This window comes from Capsicum annuum, chromosome 7 (assembly GCF_002878395.1).
Source record: "Capsicum annuum cultivar UCD-10X-F1 chromosome 7, UCD10Xv1.1, whole genome shotgun sequence".
Taxonomy (NCBI): Eukaryota; Viridiplantae; Streptophyta; class Magnoliopsida; order Solanales; family Solanaceae; genus Capsicum; species Capsicum annuum.
In genome coordinates, this window is record NC_061117.1 from 213,489,432 (window position 1) to 213,507,794 (window position 18,363).

General features: G+C 32.2%; 1 protein-coding gene across 1 annotated transcript; it reads left to right on the forward strand.

Moving 5' to 3' along the window:
• Positions 1-484: 484 nt before the first annotated feature.
• LOC107856182 (protein trichome birefringence-like 39) lies at positions 485-7,431 on the forward strand. Its single transcript, XM_016701173.2, has 5 exons — positions 485-933; positions 1,306-1,477; positions 4,929-5,104; positions 5,967-6,125; positions 6,744-7,431. The coding sequence occupies exons 1-5, from the start codon at positions 503-505 to the stop codon at positions 7,030-7,032; spliced, it is 1,227 nt and encodes a 408-aa protein (XP_016556659.2). The 5' UTR covers positions 485-502; the 3' UTR covers positions 7,033-7,431.
• Positions 7,432-18,363: the final 10,932 nt, after the last annotated feature.

Consider the following 18,363-nt stretch of genomic DNA (forward strand, 5'->3'; position numbering starts at 1 on the left):
GAATAAAAATTATAAAAATTTCATAATGCGCTAAATAAAGAAAAAAAATATGAGTAATTATATTGAATCATAAGAAGTAAAGTTGAAAAATGAGAAGAAAAGAGATGAAAGATAAATAATGTAAAATGAAAAAAAAAAGTAAAAATAAATAAGAAATTAAAATAATCGAAATAAAAAAGAAATTTAAAAGAAAAAGATATTAAATTTTATTTTAAAAAAGAAATAAAATGTAACTTTCTAATTACATTACGTAATTGCACCTAATTTTCTATTTCTAATTGAGAATTGAACTATGTAATTACATCTAATTTCACTTTCTTTGTAGTTCTCCAAATATATCCTTAATAATTTCTTTGTTTTACCTTATAATGAAAAGAAGTGCATAGTTCAGTAATAATATTGTTCGAAGCAAAAATTACTTTAGTGTGTCGTTCATTTTGAGAAATCAACTTTAAATGCAACACAATTAAATTGAAACTAAGGACATTTTGGCTCTTTCACCATGTGCTTTGCTTCTTCCTTCCTCTCTGCTTTCCCTGCTCTACCCAACCCCACTCCCCCACCCACCCACCCCCTCCCTCCCTTTTTATATACACTCTATTATCACTTTCATTTGAATTTCAAGAACCAAATTGAAAACATGGGGTTCCTATTTTTCTCACTATTACTACTCTTTTCAGTAGAAACAAAAGCAAAAGCAAAAACAGACCCCGTTTTTGCAAACAACACAAGCAGTATCAGCTACTCCATAGATGGAATTAAAAGTAGTTGTAATATTTACAGTGGAAAATGGGTTTATGATTCTTCCTATCCTCTGTATGATAGTTCAAAATGTCCTTTCATTGATAATGAATTCAACTGTCAGAAGTATAAAAGGCCTGATAATTTGTACCTCAAATACAGATGGCAACCTTTTTCTTGCAACCTGCCAAGGTTAGTAGAGATATATGCTGGCTCATTCTTTTATTATGACTCATTCTGCTACTTAATTATGTAGCTCGGACTCTTTAAAAATGTCATTGGGTATGTTGGATCATTTAGAAGTAGAACATTTCTGGAGGATCCAACACATGTGACAACAGTTTTAGAGAGTCCGAGTTACTTGTCTTGTTACTGCGTGTTGTTTTTGTTACCATCTGCTTCTATTACCTCTTTTTCTGATAGAGCTACTTGTCATTAGGTTTGCATACATTGTATCTCTCCGGACTCTTATTTTATGGAATTATACCGAATATATTATTTTTGTTTGATACATTATAAGAACCATTTTTTTGTGTTTTCTAAAAGAAAATATTGATTTTGCAGATTTAATGGGTTGGTTTTCTTGGAGAAATATAGGGGAAAGAATATAATGTTTGTAGGTGATTCACTGAGTTTGAATATGTGGGAGTCATTAGCTTGTATGATTCATTCATGGGTTCCAAATGCCAAAACTGCTGTCTTAAGGAAAGAAGGACTTGCTGAAATTGCATTTCTGGTAAGTGATTTTAATTTTATTTACTTCTAGTCATATTTGTTTTGAAAATGCTTTTCTTGAGTCGAGCGTCTATATATTAAAAATAGCGCTTCTACCTCATACTATAAGATAGGTGTGAAGTTTGTGTACACTTTATTCTCTTCAAACTTGTGAGATCACACTCGATGTAATTGTCGTAGTAATTTGCACCTAGTTACAGTTACTTGACGAGAGAGTTGTTCAGCTAGTAAGCATACAATTATTTTACTATGACAAAAAATAGTTTTTATAGTTAAAATTAAGTACAAATATGCTGAAACTTTTTTTCTGGTTTGACTGTTCTGTGTAAAATTATTTGGCGAAAATGTTGGAAAAACTTTATTTAAGCCATGCTTGTCTTGTCCTTGTCTTTGTGTGGGCCTTATAGGGAAGGTAAAGTTATGAATGAGTGAAATTTTAGCTTTAAAAGCAGAGTAATTTTTGCTACGTATTCAACTCACTCCCTCCGGCCAACAATACTTATCTATTATTAATTTAATATATTAATTAAAAATAATAAAAATAAAAATAATTTTATTATATTATTTTTCAAAAAAAATATTGAGTAATGAATAGTATTTAATATAAAAAATAAAATAAATAAAAAAGAATTAATTATTTATTGATTTTTCAGACAAATAAAATATTATTATTAAATATCTATTTTTTAGTACATGAAACAAATATTGTTGGACGGAGGGGAGGGGTAGTATGTTTGTTTCTTTTGTCAATTTTAGTAAAGCCTTGTGACATTTTTGGAAAACAAAAAAGTTTGAGTAATCAAATTTAGTATGGCATATGGTTTGTTTGGTATGGAAAACATCTAAAGTGTTTTCTTAATTTTTTGTTTGATTAAATTGTTTTGACAAATATCTCTTCAGAAAAATAAGTTGTGTTAATTACTTCTACCACATAGGATGCTTATTCATAATTAAAGGAGTAATAATAATACATGCTTTAATTACAACATGCAAATATGCTCTTGTGGACTGTATTTTTCTTTCATGAAATTAAGAACCAAGTGGTTGGATTTAATTAGGAACTTTTGCTTTTGATAAATTGTTATTTTAATCATTGAAATTGAATTGTTAGTTGTAATAGAGCTTTTAGGAGTTCTCGTGATTTTTTTTATTATTCAACTTTTAAGAGGTAATGTATATTTCACATTTCAAATTTCGAGTCTCAAACTTTTAAATTTAAAATTTTTCAAATTAAATTATACGTTTAAGAAATAGATAAATAAATTATAAATTTTAATAATTAATAATTTAAAATATATAAAAAAAATTTAAATTAATTTTTAAAATTTAAATAATATCACATAAATTAGGACAAGAGAGTAATAATTATGAAAGAATAAATAGAGTCTGCAGCATGTTTCACACTTTATTTGCTGTTTGGTATAATAAGGACAGCAATGTGGCGGCCGCTCCATATCTTTAATTTTATTGCCTTCTCTTTTACATACAAAGACGAGGAGTTTAATTTAAAGAAAAATAAACAAATAAATAAATATATCTAGAAAATCACCGAAAAATTTCTGAGATTTGAATTTTTATGTGGGAATTTGAATTCTATTTTTTTGGTTTGTCCACTTTATTTTGGAGATCTTTAATTCGTCAAACATTTGTAAAGCTGGATTTGACAAAGAAAGTAAGAAAATGAACACACTGCAATCATGACTAAATTTGAACACAAAGTTTTCTTTTTGGAAATTAAAACCTATAGATTTGTCATCAATTTTGCCGGAGATCACGTCCAAATTAAGGGTGGTTTGGCAGAGGAAGAATGCTTTTCTTGAAAATATTATTATTATTATTTTAAAATTGAAGTGTGCTACTTGCTTATTTCTTACTTTTATAAGCAAGGGTGGAGCTACCTTTAGCCTAGGGGTCTTCGATGAAAAATTATACTATTTGTATATAATTAAAAATATTTTTAATGTATATATAGTTGATGTTGAATCTCCTTTTAACTAGTTAGTCGATATATTTACTTTTTAACCTTCTTAGAAAAAATTTTGGTCCGCCACTATATATATATATATATATATATATATACATTATTGGGTTGGCATTGGGGTAAGGAGGGAGGGGATATGGGGCTTGGGGATGTGTGTGTTGGAACTTGGAATGTGGGTACTCGACAATTAATCATATGAAATGTTAACTTGTGAAATTTAACTACTTTCAATTTCTATTAGGGAAGTCATGTTGAAGGTCTTTAAACCAATTCCTCAAACATACTGCGTAACGAGTTAAAATTTAGTGATAATATATAAAGTTTACACTATAATTTGAAGTATATATGGATTAATAAAGGCATGCAAAGGAGGGCCCACCTACTTCTTATATTTGCTACTAGTAATTTGGGTGGAGACACTAGACTAGTGGTTGTTTTAAGAAAAAAGAAGTAAAAATTAGAAGAGCAAGACAATATGTAAGTTTGGTAGCCTATTAATCATCTGTACTTGCATAATCTTTCTTCTCTAATGTCTAAAGTGTGTGGCCAACCAAGGTACGTTGGACCACTTCTTTACTTTTCGCAAAGAATTTAATTGCATTACTTTTTAAGAAGAAATAACTTCTTTTAAATTTTTTATTTTTGGTAAAAACATCACACTTTCTCCGTGATGAAAAAAAGATATTGTTGGTGCATTTTATTATTAAAATAAAAATATTAAATATATGATAATTAGTAGACATAGTGAAGAATTAAAACGGTATTATTATTTTTGTAATTCATCACATTATCTTTTTTATGTGAATGGGTATAAATTGATAAAAATATGGTCAATTATTTTAGTGTAACTTAGGTAACCACCAAGACAGTTCTTCGTGTATTACACCAACAGATATTTTACATGTGCAGTGTAGTAATGTTATTGTGTTTAAGCCCTTGAATACTAAGCTTGCAAGTGCATTAAAATTGTTTGAGCAAATGTTAAAAATGGTCCCCAAAACATCAATTGAACACTTTTGATCTATTAAGTTTGTCATAAGTGATCACTTTTATCCCCGGTCAAATATTTACTACAATTAGGGTAGAAAGTTAGTGAGTAGAAGTACATCTGAAATAGTAGGAAAGTGTGTTGTGTTTGTATTTGTGCCTATAGTTTTTTATTCATAACGTTCTAATGATATTTGCGATCTCGAATAGATAGTTTAAGTGTCTTGGTTCTTTTATTATCTAGCTATGTGTTATCCCATTTTATTGTTTATTTTTCTATTTTTTGTTTGTTATAATGTTATCTATCCTGAGTTGATGGTCTATCAAAAATAACATCTCTGCTTCATCTGAGATAGTGATATGAACTACGTACACTTTACCCTCTCTAGATCTCACTTTATGAGAATACATCGGGTATGTTGTTGTAAATATTTACCACACTGTGATTGTTTAAAACATATTATTTTGGGCATGTGTAATACAGGAGTATGGAGTTAGATTGTTATTGTACAGGACACCATACTTGGTGGACATGGTGAGAGAAAATATTGGAACTGTTCTAAAACTGGACTCTATCAGAAGTGGCAATGCTTGGAGGGGAATGGACGTCTTGATTTTCAACAGTTGGCATTGGTGGACCCACACCAAAAGTTCTCAGCCGTAAGATCATATCATCCTCTCTTAAATCTTATCCGCACTTTTCAATTAAATATGAGTCCGTTTGAATGATCTTACAACTTATGCTTATAAATCTAAGTGCCTCGAAAAGCACGGATCATGAGGCACGTGCATAGAAACTTGGTTTAATGAGTCCGTTTGAATGATCTTACAACTTATGCTTATAAATCTAAGTGCCTCGAAAAGCACGGATCATGAGGCACATGCATAGAAACTTGCATCGATAACTTCAATTGTAAGACTAGATCCAGATTCCTCATACGTCGTTCAACATGAGGAATGTCTAGCAAAGTATCAAGCCATACAATCTCATTAAATGGATCCCAATTCGCCAGCAAGGCCCCGCGCCACTTCCAAGCATGGTTTGATTAGACTCTCTTAGAAAGGATTTCGGTCGAGTTCACAAGCCTAATCCATCACTTGTTAAATCCAGATCCGTCATAGGTTATTAAATATGAGGAATGCCTAGCAAAGCATCAAGCCATATGACCCTATTTAACGGACCCCAATTCGTCGACAAGGCCCCGCGCTGCGCCCCTTCCAAGCACAGTTTGATTAAACTCTCTTAGAGAAAGGACTTAGGTCGAGTCCACAAGCCTAATCCATCAACTGGATTCAGCTTGATTCAGACAGGTCAGCCTACATGGTTCGATTCTATTCAACATATGCAAAAATAAGGAAAAATAATAGACGAACTATTCATACCATGTATAGTATTTTTATTTTATTATTAATTGGTGGAGGTGAGTGCTCTCAACGTAAAAAATCGTTATGAGAGTTTTACTCGAGATGTTAGAAAGTGCAAAATAAATTAACTTTTTTTAAAAAAAAAATATAATTGCAGGTGGGATTACATGCAAGAAGGGAACAAAATATTCAAAGATATGAACCGTTTGGTAGCTTATTACAAAGGGATGTACACATGGGCTAAATGGGTTGACAGAAATGTTGACCCATCAAAAACCAAAGTCTTCTTTCAAGGAATTTCCCCAACTCATTATGAGTAAGCAACAATTCTTTACATAATAATTTCAATTTTTTTTTTTTTTAAATTAGTCTAAACTTTTCTTGAGTCATTTTTGTTGTTCATTAACTGATCAAAATAAAGATACTTACAATTATGGGTGTCAGATTGGGGGATTAAAATGAATTTGAATGGGTTATAAATGAGATACGTTAGTAAATTGATGGGTCATTAGCCACTCAAAGATCAAGATTAACTAAAAAAATAAGCTAAGATGAAAGATCACAATTTTAATTCCTTTATTTATTTTTCATAATTAATCTAATCGCCAATTTTTTTTTATTTTTTTTTTGCTACAAGCCTCCAAATACGATATCAATCAAAATAATATTTCTTAAAGATATTTTGATAAAATTTCTCATCGGTCAATTTGAACTACATATTTAGTTGATCAATCAAAATTTGAGATTTCTTGAATTGGACTGGTCATATGTCTGTTCAAACCGAACGGGTTGAACTACATATTCAGTAGAAAAGTCTAATGTTTGTTCAAACTTAAATGAATTGGATGAGTCATGTTTTTATAAATTAATTCAACCACTTCTTATTACATAATTTTTATTTTTTGACATCCATTTATTATTGCAAAATTATCAGGGGAAAGGATTGGAATGATCCAACAAAATCATGCAAAAGTGAGAAACAACCATACTTGGGGATAAAGTATCCAGCAGGGATAACTCCAGCAGCCATTGTGGTTAACAAAGTACTAAGCAGAATTAGAAAACCAGTTCATTTATTGGACCTTACAACTTTATCTCAATATAGAAAAGATGCGCATCCAACTTTCTATAGTGATCACAATACTTTAGATTGCAGCCATTGGTGTCTCCCTGGATTGCCTGATACCTGGAACCTTCTTCTCTACACATCGCTCATCAGCTGAAATACACGATAGAAATATAGTCGGCAGACCTCTTGTAACAACATTTCGCTATAACGATCAAGTTTAACTACAACAGCCAAAAACTATCTGGACAAATGATGTTATCAAAAGCGAGGTTCGACGTTGCAAGGAGATTTATGATTTGTGTTTAGGAATTTGTTTGACTTTAATTGTCATTTGATAATTAAGTCATCAAAATAAGATTATGGTTAGTGAGTGTTGAAGGTGTAACATAGAAAAAAATATGATTTTTAAGGCATGAGAGGTTGCCTTAATTAGTTGAACTTGATGAGGCATATTGCCTTCGAATTTGTACTTAATTTCCGTTGATTCAATTTATGAAGTTGTAAGATTAATTTTTACGCTAATTGAAAAGCAAAAATTATGAATTTTATTTTATTTATGGCTTAGTGGTTCCAGTTTCTTAGTTATAACTTATAAAGATCAAATAATTAAGTGGATGATATAATGTTTAACTTGCTTATAGTCAAGTGAAAGGAGCTTGCTTACTTATTCCCATTTTTTCTTTTGTCAAAGGGCACACATAGCGTCGTGATGTTGAATTTAGATAAAAGATTAAAATATAAATTTATGTGTAAAAAATACTGAATCTTAACAAATAGTAAATTTAAATTCATAGTTTTAAAAATATAATAATTTTAATGCTAAAAACCTTAAAACATAAACTCAAATAATTTTAAATCTTAAATCTATCTCTTCTTGTTGTTTAAAGTTTTCTTTTGCTTTAAAAGGGTTGTCAATCTTGTCAAGGTATAATATTTATTCAAAGTTTATTTTATGAAATTAACCTTATCAAATATACTTTGAACATTTGAATATGACTATTATACTTTATATAGTTATTTAAAGATAAAATAGTATTGAAAAAACTGATAAAACTTCTCTTGATTTTATAATTGGACCAATAAATTGAAACAATTAATTTTTGGTAGGGGACCAAGTAAAATGGAACGAAGAGAGTATTTCACTTTGAAGATAGCATAAGATTACATTTTTTTTTGTTTTAATTTGTTTGTTACTTTCCTTTTTAATTCTTTGAAGAAGAATATTTTTTTTGGTAACTCTTTAATTTTAACTTTTCACATAACATATTTAGGATCGCACAATTAAAGAATTTTTTTGGTACATTTCATAGATAATATTTTTTTTTAAAAAAAATCAATGTCAAGTCAAAGTTAAACAAATAAACAGATTCAAAGATCATAACAAGTTAAGTGAGATATCTAGAATAAACTGGCATTAAATTTATGAGATATTCAGAATTAAGATTGGGATTAAAGAATTTATCCAGACTAAATTTATATCTTTACTCAAATAAAATACAATGTTAATCCTAGACTTAATCACGGAGTGTTAGAGGTATACCAAGTGACCCTTAATCCCTTCGCTCAATAACTAGTCCAATAAACAACCTATTATAGCAATAGACTAAAACTAACCCTATTTTTTAGGGAAAAAGACAGAAACTGCACTTTAAATTAAATTATTTTTATGAAAATAACCATGAAATTAATTCCAACTTGTTCTACACCGTTTTTACACACCTTTTATATAGTTTCTATACAAATCTTATACATATAAATATTTTATATGAAAATTATACAGTTTTGATACATAATTTATACAATAACTGTACATTTTTTTCACATGTTTTATACAACAATTATATAATTTTCATACACTTTCTATATATTTATTGTATATATTTTACACATATACATATTTGATAGAACTATACAATTTCAATACCTATATATTATATAGAGACATATTCTATTTAACAATTATATCGTTTTTATATAATTTAATTATTAATTCTAAACAATAAAAAAAATAAAATATTTGATCAGTTAAAAAATTTATAGCAAAAGAAAAATTGAAATATTTATAGACTGTATCAGTGTTGTATATGGACTACGTAGACCAAAATGATCCAAATTGAAAAATAATAAGAAATGACCATAAAATGACATTTTTTTACGACATTATATCTCCATATGCCCAAACTTGGGCTATTCTTTTTTAAAAAGGCCACACAATATCCTTTTCCCTATTTTTTATGAATTCATTTTTTTTTACCCAAATTGGCCCAACTCCACACTATATATACTATTATAGTCAATTTTTCTATTTTCTCTCCTCGACACACGAAAACCTAGCCGTTGCTATCTTATATAGTACCATTTTCTCCATTTTCCTCTATTTTTATCTCTACACTGCTTCATTCCAACAAAAAATGACACCTTGTGGTAACCCCTTTTTCATTTTTTTTTCTATTTCTTTCATTTATCTCTCTATCTGTATCTTTCAGTATTCCTCATTTTCTTCAAAGTTTTGTTTTAGTCCAATTTCTCCTAAATTGTCATAAAAATTCAATTCTTTTTATTTTATAAGATCTGAGAAAATAATAGTTAAAAATGCATATGAGGCTAAATAGTGTAAAGTTGCAGGTGGTATCTATAGTTGATAGACAATTATGAGTTTTTTTTTTTTTTTTTTAAAGATTTTCTATAATTTTCTTGTAAGATTTGTGATTGTTTAAGGGATATAAGAGATTTTTCGATAGGAGCCATTTCAATTTTCTAAAAAGTAGAATGTTACGTAAATTAAATGTTAGTATGCCTATAAATATTATAACAAGTGTGTAATTAATATATAAAATATACATAAAATTAAACCATAGATTATGTAGTGATTATTCAAAACAAAGGGACACACTGAAGTTTGAGAAATTTTGAGCAGTGAAAATTTTTCTTTAGGAAGAAAGTAAAAGTCAGGTGAATTAAGTGATAATATGCCTATATTTAATGTATAATAAATGAATAACATATGCATATTGATTATACATAGATTATGTAGTACTTCTTTGTCAATTATACATTACTTTAGATATAATATTTAACAGTAATATGCAATAGTTTCAAATGAAGGTAAATATTGAAGTTCGAGAGACTTTTGAATTAATTTATTGAAACAAGTTACTCAATTGTAGCAACAAGATGAATTACAATTGTTCCTAACTCAACTCAATGGGAAGATGTCACGATCCGAACTGGGACCCTGACCGCGGCGGGCATCCTGAACCGTGAGGACCGGGAGCCTCATTCGATCTGACAATCATATGCACAATTCATATAATATAAGGAAATGCGGAAAACAAACAGAAACATGGTCACTTTAATATCTCAACTGAGTAATGCAAACATAAGTTCAATAAAACTCAAACCATCTAACACAGGTTTGCGAAATCTCTACTACAACTGAAAACAACAATATGTCTGAAAACTGGGACAAGGCCCCCAGTCGGACCATGAACTAAAATCAAGTAACAATGTTCCATAAACACGAACTTCCTGAATAAGGGAAGCTCACGAACTGTAAACTTCTGAAAGATCATTCTACCGCTTAGCGGGACCCCGAGACTGAGCCTCAGAACCTGAAATATAGGGGGTCAATACAGATGTACTGGTACGCAAAGCAATTCAAAATAATGTACTTTTATACAACATCAGTGAGAGCAATTTATAAAATAGTTTACATAAGATATAGGAAAAATATGGGCATACTTAAAAGACTTTGAAACCATGAGCCACTCTTTATGTTACTTTTGAGCTAGATGGTACACCCTACAATCTGTAATTCCATGGGTTATATGAAATCCGCCCTTGACTCGGTGGCCAAGTCTCCAATCTAAGTTTGCCTCAAGGATTAGAGTATCTATAAAGGGAGACACGCAAGACCACACAGCATGGTGCCATGATCCCCAATCAAATCAACATGTCATGGTAGTGCACAAGACCACATAGCATGACTCCTAACCATAGTCCCAAATTGGGACGACATGAATTAAGGTACATAAGACCACAAAGCATGGTACCATCACCCCGTGTCGGCAAATCACGATTTCTAGCATTGAGTCTTTTAGCTCGTATTTTCTTTGGGTAACCATCTAACTCTCTTTAAGCCCATTTTTAACCTTTTCTAAACATGCATCATTCTGAATTCCAAAATCTAAAAATCTGAGTAAAATCTGTATGTTAGTCTGTTCTTAATCTGCTATGGCATTGTCTGTTTGGTATTATCATATCAAGACTTGCAAGTCGTATGTCTAAGCCATATAATATTCTTCTTTAGATTTTTCAATCAACTCAATCATTTGACCACCAAAAATATTTAAACAATGTAAGGGAGTCCTTATTTCAAAACATGTACAAAACTTATTCAAAGATTCTCCCTTTTTAATATTTCAACACATGATGGTCAATTCCTGTACAACAATCCATGCAACTCTTTCAATTATTACTTTGAACATTTATAAATAAGAAAACACCCTCTCTTCAATTCATAATCAATATCAAATCCAAAATAATAGTAAAACACTTATCTCATGTTTCAAAACTTACAATTGAATAACCTGCAACATGTGAAATTAAGAGGTATCATAACAAGAGAGGGGTGTCATCATTCATTCTCTCGATTTAATCATTGTAAAAATAAAAATGCATACTTACATTTATACAAGTAAAAATCAATTTCAAGGGGAGGCCTCATGACCAAAACAATATATATATATATATATATCATTGAAAAGGGTTCCATGATTTAGCTATTCAAAATAATTGTTCAAACCCTTATTATAAACATCATAACATTCTTTCGAAAGATTGATAAAATCATAACTTATGCCCATAGATTTTTTAGGACACCCCTACGTACCTTAATTGACGAAGAATTCATGAAAAGATCAAACCTTTAAGCTTGAAAGAGCAAACCCTAAGTTGTTTTTCTCCTTTTGTGTCTTGGAAGATGAATTAGAAATTTTTGAGGAGGAAATGACGTACGTTAGGGTTGTAATTCGCCTATGGGACTGTTATGGGACGTGAAAGGATCGTTTTGCCCTTAAATAACACTAAAAGGAAGCTTTTACGCTGTTTATCCCAAGGTGGGTGATGTACAACCTATGGCACAATCCAAGATGGGCGACGCCTAGCCCATGGCATAGCCTTAAGTGGGCATCGCATGCCCCATCGCATAGTCTGGATAGTGTCTTATTCAAACACTCATAACCTTTGACTCCGGACTCGAATTGATGAATGGTCGGTGGCGTTGGAAATAAAATTCAAAGGGCTTTAATTTCATATGTAGTAGGGTCTCTAACTAGTTATATTCTAGGAGTAATAGTCAATAGAAGTTGACCCAAGTTGAAGCATCCACTTAAACTTAATCAATAGAAATATTTTCAACTCGTCTTAGAGTTAGGGGATTTTTGTGACCTTATTTCATATTCAAAGGTATTCCCACACTATAGGATTGGTCACCATACATATATTAACATGTAATCATTTAGTTCGGGTCTATAGTATAGGAACAACGTTTTAAATTCTATCTCGAAAGTGCGGGGTGTTATATTATCTCCTCCTTGGGATCGTTCATCTCCGAATGATGGGTAGGGACTTTTTGAAGCTCTACAAGAATGGAATAAGAAACGTAACATTGCATTGAACATTTTTCCTTAACAAAAATATGCAAAGAAATCAAATGAGCTTCATGATAACCCCTAGTAAAACGCATAAGCGTGAAGCATGAGGTAATGAAACTTTACATAGGGATGATCTTGCATATGAGTTCCATGATTTATTATCATCACAACTTAAGATATGAGTTTATTTGGTGATCATAGGCCTGAACTACATTGGTACTAGTCATGAAATAGAATTTCGTGAAAGATAGGATTGGAAGCATTCTCTACCTTACAATGTACCACAAATAGACTTAAACTTAGAGACGCTAATCGTCTACACCCCAAACAATAAATAGAATACTTCACACTCTTCAACCTACAATTCTCCAATCACACATCTAGCCACAAAAATTTGAGTCCCACTACATAGTAGTTCTATGTTGAAGCCTAACTCTAAGTTAAAAGATGCTAACTTAAGCTACGGGACCCTGTACTTTACATTCCTTTAAGAATATTTCTTCACCTTATCACTACCATCAAACACCCTTGAGTTTTAATTTAGCGAGTACTAACCACATAGCACATAGGTTTGTGTTTTCAACAATCACAACATTCAAGCCTAATCATTACTACACCCACTACATGGATCTCCCCACTAAGACCAACAATTTCAATCACTCTCACAAATATTTTCTCCACATTTCTCCTTTTTAGCTATTTCACACAATAAAAGTTCATCTCCTTCTTTTCCCTTTCATCTATAACCTTAGCTGAGGAATTACATCAAATTTTTCACCTTCAAGAACATCTACTCACCCACCTAACATACTACTACACTTCCACAACCACCATTATACTAACATACGTAGGGTCATTGAGGGACCCGAGCATAAATGTCATGAATGGAAGTAACACTATTAGACCATAACTTATACTTATTGTGCTACTAAAGGAGGGACATGAAATGAAGATACGATAGAATAGACACAAAGTGCTCCATATATCAAGTGTCTGGATCATAAGTGAAGAGTCGTTTGGCAAAAATACAACACTAAATAATTTCCTTGGACAGACCACAGTAAGAAACATGGGTGCACATATCATGAGCTATATAGCATAAAGCCGGAATTTATGTAGTTAACAACTAAGAAAAGGATTGCCACTTGAAGCGATTGCTCCTCATTTAAAGAACTGAAATTTGCCAAGAGTTAGCCTAAACATTAACTCTTTGGCTAATCCCAGCATAAAATGGATTGGTAACGTATAGAAAGTATAGTTTCTTAGAACCAAGCGTTATGTGAGACATGAATTTTTATGGATCATTAGCAACATAATATAGAACTTGGAAACTTGGAATATTGGATCACTGAGGGACATTATTGCTTCTAGTTTGGAGGTCAGAACATGACATGAGTTACATAGAGTGCTCAAACCTTAGACATAGGTGAGACTTGAGTACATAAGACATTGTTAGATGTCCATTCAAATCGAAGTAGGAGGATCTTGCTTGAATAGGGATTGATTTATCTTGATTCTTACTTGAAACTTGACACCACAAGAAAATTTGGGAGATACTTTAATCCATCAACTCCCCCTTAGATTAAAGTCACACTCCTAGACTTGCGGACATAAGCTCACATCAAAATCTATAGCCACAACTCTCAACACAAAAGAGACATCACTATATACTTAAATTCTACACTTTCCCTGATAAGCTATGCTCTGAAGGCTTTGCTTTCCAAGAACGCTAATCTTAACTTTTGCTTGCCTTTATAGCCATCACCCTAAAATTCACACTCACATAAGCATACATATCTATACACTTTATCACATAAAAAAAGATCCACTCCCCATTACTTAACATTCTAACATTGGACCGTTAATCACATAACTTAAAACATAATGAAATATGTAAGACTATACCAAAGACACATATTTTCTACCTATATTTTCTTAATTTAACTCTACATAACGCTATACAACAACTCCCTGACTTCTCCATACTACAAGATTCGAGAATGAAATTTAGGTACATGTGACACTCATACACATCACGCCTTATCTAACACACGCTACCTTAGGGTTCAACTTATTATTTTATACTTATGTACTTATAAACTTGATGACTCAACCACAATCCATCATTTTTTATACTAGTCCTCATGTACATAATTATCACAATTATCCACTCTTTTTTTACAAGTTGTGATACGAGTACGGTCACGATCATGTACACTTTTTGATTATTTTGAAGAACACCTAAATATTGCACAAGTCTAAGTGTGAAGGAGGCCCAAAACTGCCCCAAGCACACTCCATGGGCTATTTTTGGAGCCCTTTTTATTGAAGAATCTTTTAGTCTTTTGTCTTTTATTTTATAATATAATATTAATTGAACATTGTAGGGTTTTAGTTGGTAGTTTTTATGAATTTTGAAGAAATAAAACTCCTCTTAGAGAGAGAGAGAGTCCACAACCGAAATTAGGGAATAGCATAAGGGTGAATTCTCTTATATGTTGCATTTTGCTTGATACATTGGTGCTTGGGTGGTGGATGCCTCTCTTGTGTCAGTTGTAAGATTTAGGTGTTTTTTGTGTGAAGTGTTAAAGGTCCAAGAGTGTAATATGCTCTTGGGTTGTTAAGACTACATCAACACTTGTGTAACTATCTGTCTTGTATCTTGTTTTAGTTTCGGCTTCTTGTGTTGTTAATGTAACTCGTTTGTTCTTGTTGCTATTGTAATATTGTGGAGATTAATATTTTGTTGTTAAACTTGTTGTTGTATGGCTGTTTTGGTGTATTAACACCTTGTATCCTTTTTTTTCTTATTCTAGATAGTGAATCCGAGAGAGGTCCCTATTTGGTCCATGATTTGTTGTGATTTGTGGACTATTTTGGGGTGTGATTTCATGTTCCCTTATTTGTTCTATATCATTTGGTATCAAATAAAGGCTGGTTTTTGTTCCCACAAAGCCAATCTTGGGTTTGATTAGTAAAAAAAAAAAGTTGATAAAAACTGAACAATTCCAAAAAATAGCAATCTGTCCATTTTTGTGTTCTTGGCCAAAAATTGTGTTGTGTTGTTGTCTTGGCCAAGATTTTCTTGTTTTTCTTGACTAGATCTTGTAGTTCTTTTGTTTTTATAGTGTGTTTCTAGTGTTGGTTCTTTCTCACCAACGTTAAAAGTGTCTAGATCTAAAGGTTGAACTTATAATATTGACATTGTTGTTGTGAACTTGAAGTGGCTATGTGTTGATCCTTATTGTTGAAGGTTGGTGTTGTTGTTGTTGAGTTCTTACGCTTGACCTTGTGTTATTGTTGTGAATTGGTGGCTTAAGAACTTCTTGTTGAAGTTGTTGTAGAAAGGTGGAACTTGACAAAGTGTTGATTGAAGTGTGAGACCAACTTGAACCTTAGACTTCAAGATTGAAAGTTTGTGTTCTTGGTGTTCTTCACCAATCTTCATATTTTATTGAAAAAAAAGTGGATGTTAGATCTAAGAGTGAGAAGGAAGGAGGTGTAGTATTTGTTAGTCATCAAAGACTTTTACCACCACTTCCAACCACTTAAAGACTTTACAACCCTTTTCCAACAAACTTCCATGTTTTGAGGGCCTTGTTTTAAGGGAAAATACTACAAAAGTCCAAGTCTTGAAACTTGAGTTGAAAAAGAGTTCCAAGATTTATTCTTTCCCTCCTTAAATAATTCCACCAATCCAGATCAAAAATTGGTCAATACTTGAACCTTGGACAATAAAACTTGACAAAATCGTGACCAATTGAGGGTTGCCACATCATCACATTTTTACTGTTCACCGACAATTTTTAAGCTCAAATTTTAGATTTATTAGTTTCATTTTATTGTTTCTTTATTTTCGTTTGTTGATTCCATTACTAACTTACAAGCTAGTACTAGAATGTAAGTTAGTTTTGAAACCGTTCTTCGTGTATGCGTTCCTTTGTGTATCTTATTCTTTTGACTTGTTGTAATACTTGGTCCACCTCTCAATGCCTCATGGAGTACAAACAAGGTTATGACACTTGTGAGATCAAAGTGTGAAAAATCCGAGAGACAAAACAATAGAGAGGGAATGTGAGGACCATTGTTTTACAACTAACTTGTTTGTTGTTTTGTAGGTAACTTTTGGCCATAATGGAAACCATTTTGGCCCTCCTTGATTCTTTGTCCCGAGAACTTGCTAGGGCAAATGTGGGTCTTAAAAAATTGACTCGGATGTGGTAACTATGAGTGAGAGGTTGGATCGATTGGAGAGTCGAAAGAACTCTCGTGCTTTTACTCCCGCAACTTTACTTCCAATGAACAATCCTCCAAGACCACCATATAATGCCATAATCCAAGCTCCAAATAGCCCTCAAAACCGAGAACAAGATAGACCACTTCCCCCGCAAGTTGATTAAGTCCAACAAGGAGGACTTGGAAGCCAATTTCCTCCCATCCAAACTCCACAACCGAAACCCCACTTAACCAAAGCAAGCCTCCTAACCGAAGCTCCACTACACCAAACCCGACATATCCATATAGAGGAGAATGGTAGAAAGGAACATGAAGGATATGGCGTCTACGACAATGCTTGTATGATGGTAGGAGACTTGTTTCGGATGATATTGAAGACAAGGATCAAGATGGAGAGGAAGCCGAGGTTCAAAATAAAGATGTTAGCCGAGACTTGTTCTCATTGTATCCTTGGTTCCCTTTGTTATTTTTTGTGGACTTTTTTATGCACTTTCTTGATGTTTTGCGGACTGTTTTGGGTGGTTTCTTTTAGAGGGCCAATTGCATGAGCTGAAGCCATGAATTTGTGGTCAAATTCCTCTCAAGATGGAGAGGATGATACGAGTACGATAACGATCATGTACACTTTTTGAGTATTTTGAAGACCACCTAAAGAGTGCACAAGTCTAAGTGTGAAGAAGGCCCAAAACCATCCCAAGCACACTCCTTGGGCTGTTTTTGGAGCCCTTTTGATTAAAGGGTCTTTTAGTCTTTTGTCTTTTATTTTGTAATGTATTATAAATTGAACATTGTAGGGTTTTAGTTGGTAGTTTTTATGAATGTTGAAGAAAGAATACTTCTCTTAGAGAGAGAGAGTCCGCAACCGAAACTAGGGCATAACATAAGGGTGGATTCTCTTGTGTTTTGCATTTTGCTTGATACGTTGGTGCTTGGGTGGTGGACGCCTCTCTTGTGTCAATTATAAGAGTTAGGTTTTTATTGTGTGAAGTGTTAAAGGTCCAAGAGTGTAATATGCTCTTGGGTTGTTAAGACTACATCAACACTTGTTTAACTATTTATCTTGTATCTTGTTTTAGTTTCGGCTTCTTGTGTTGTTAATGTAACTCGTTTGTTCTTGTTGCTATTGTAATATTGTGGAGCTTCATCTTGTGTTGATAAACTTGTTTTTGGAGGGCTGTTTTGGTGTATGAACACCTTGTATCCTTTTTTTTCTTGTTCTAGATAGTGAATCCGAGAGAGGTCCCTATTTGGTCCACGATTTATTGTGATTTGTGGACTGTTTTGGGGTATGATTTTGTGTTCCCTTGTTTGTTCCGTATCAAGTTGCAGACCTAGGCTATTGCACACAACAAATCAAGCCTACTACTTACTCCCTCAAAATATGCATTATTAAATTTAAGCTACTATTCTCACCACCACAATCTACATCTAAAGTTCAGGCCTATTGTCTAACAACACCAATCATATAACACCGATGAAGAATGTCACATACTATACTAATCAATCGAATAAAAAGATCAACCTAAGTCTCTTATTTCACTTAATTATGGCCCAAGTTCATCCTCTCTACGACATTACTACCACACCTCAAAATC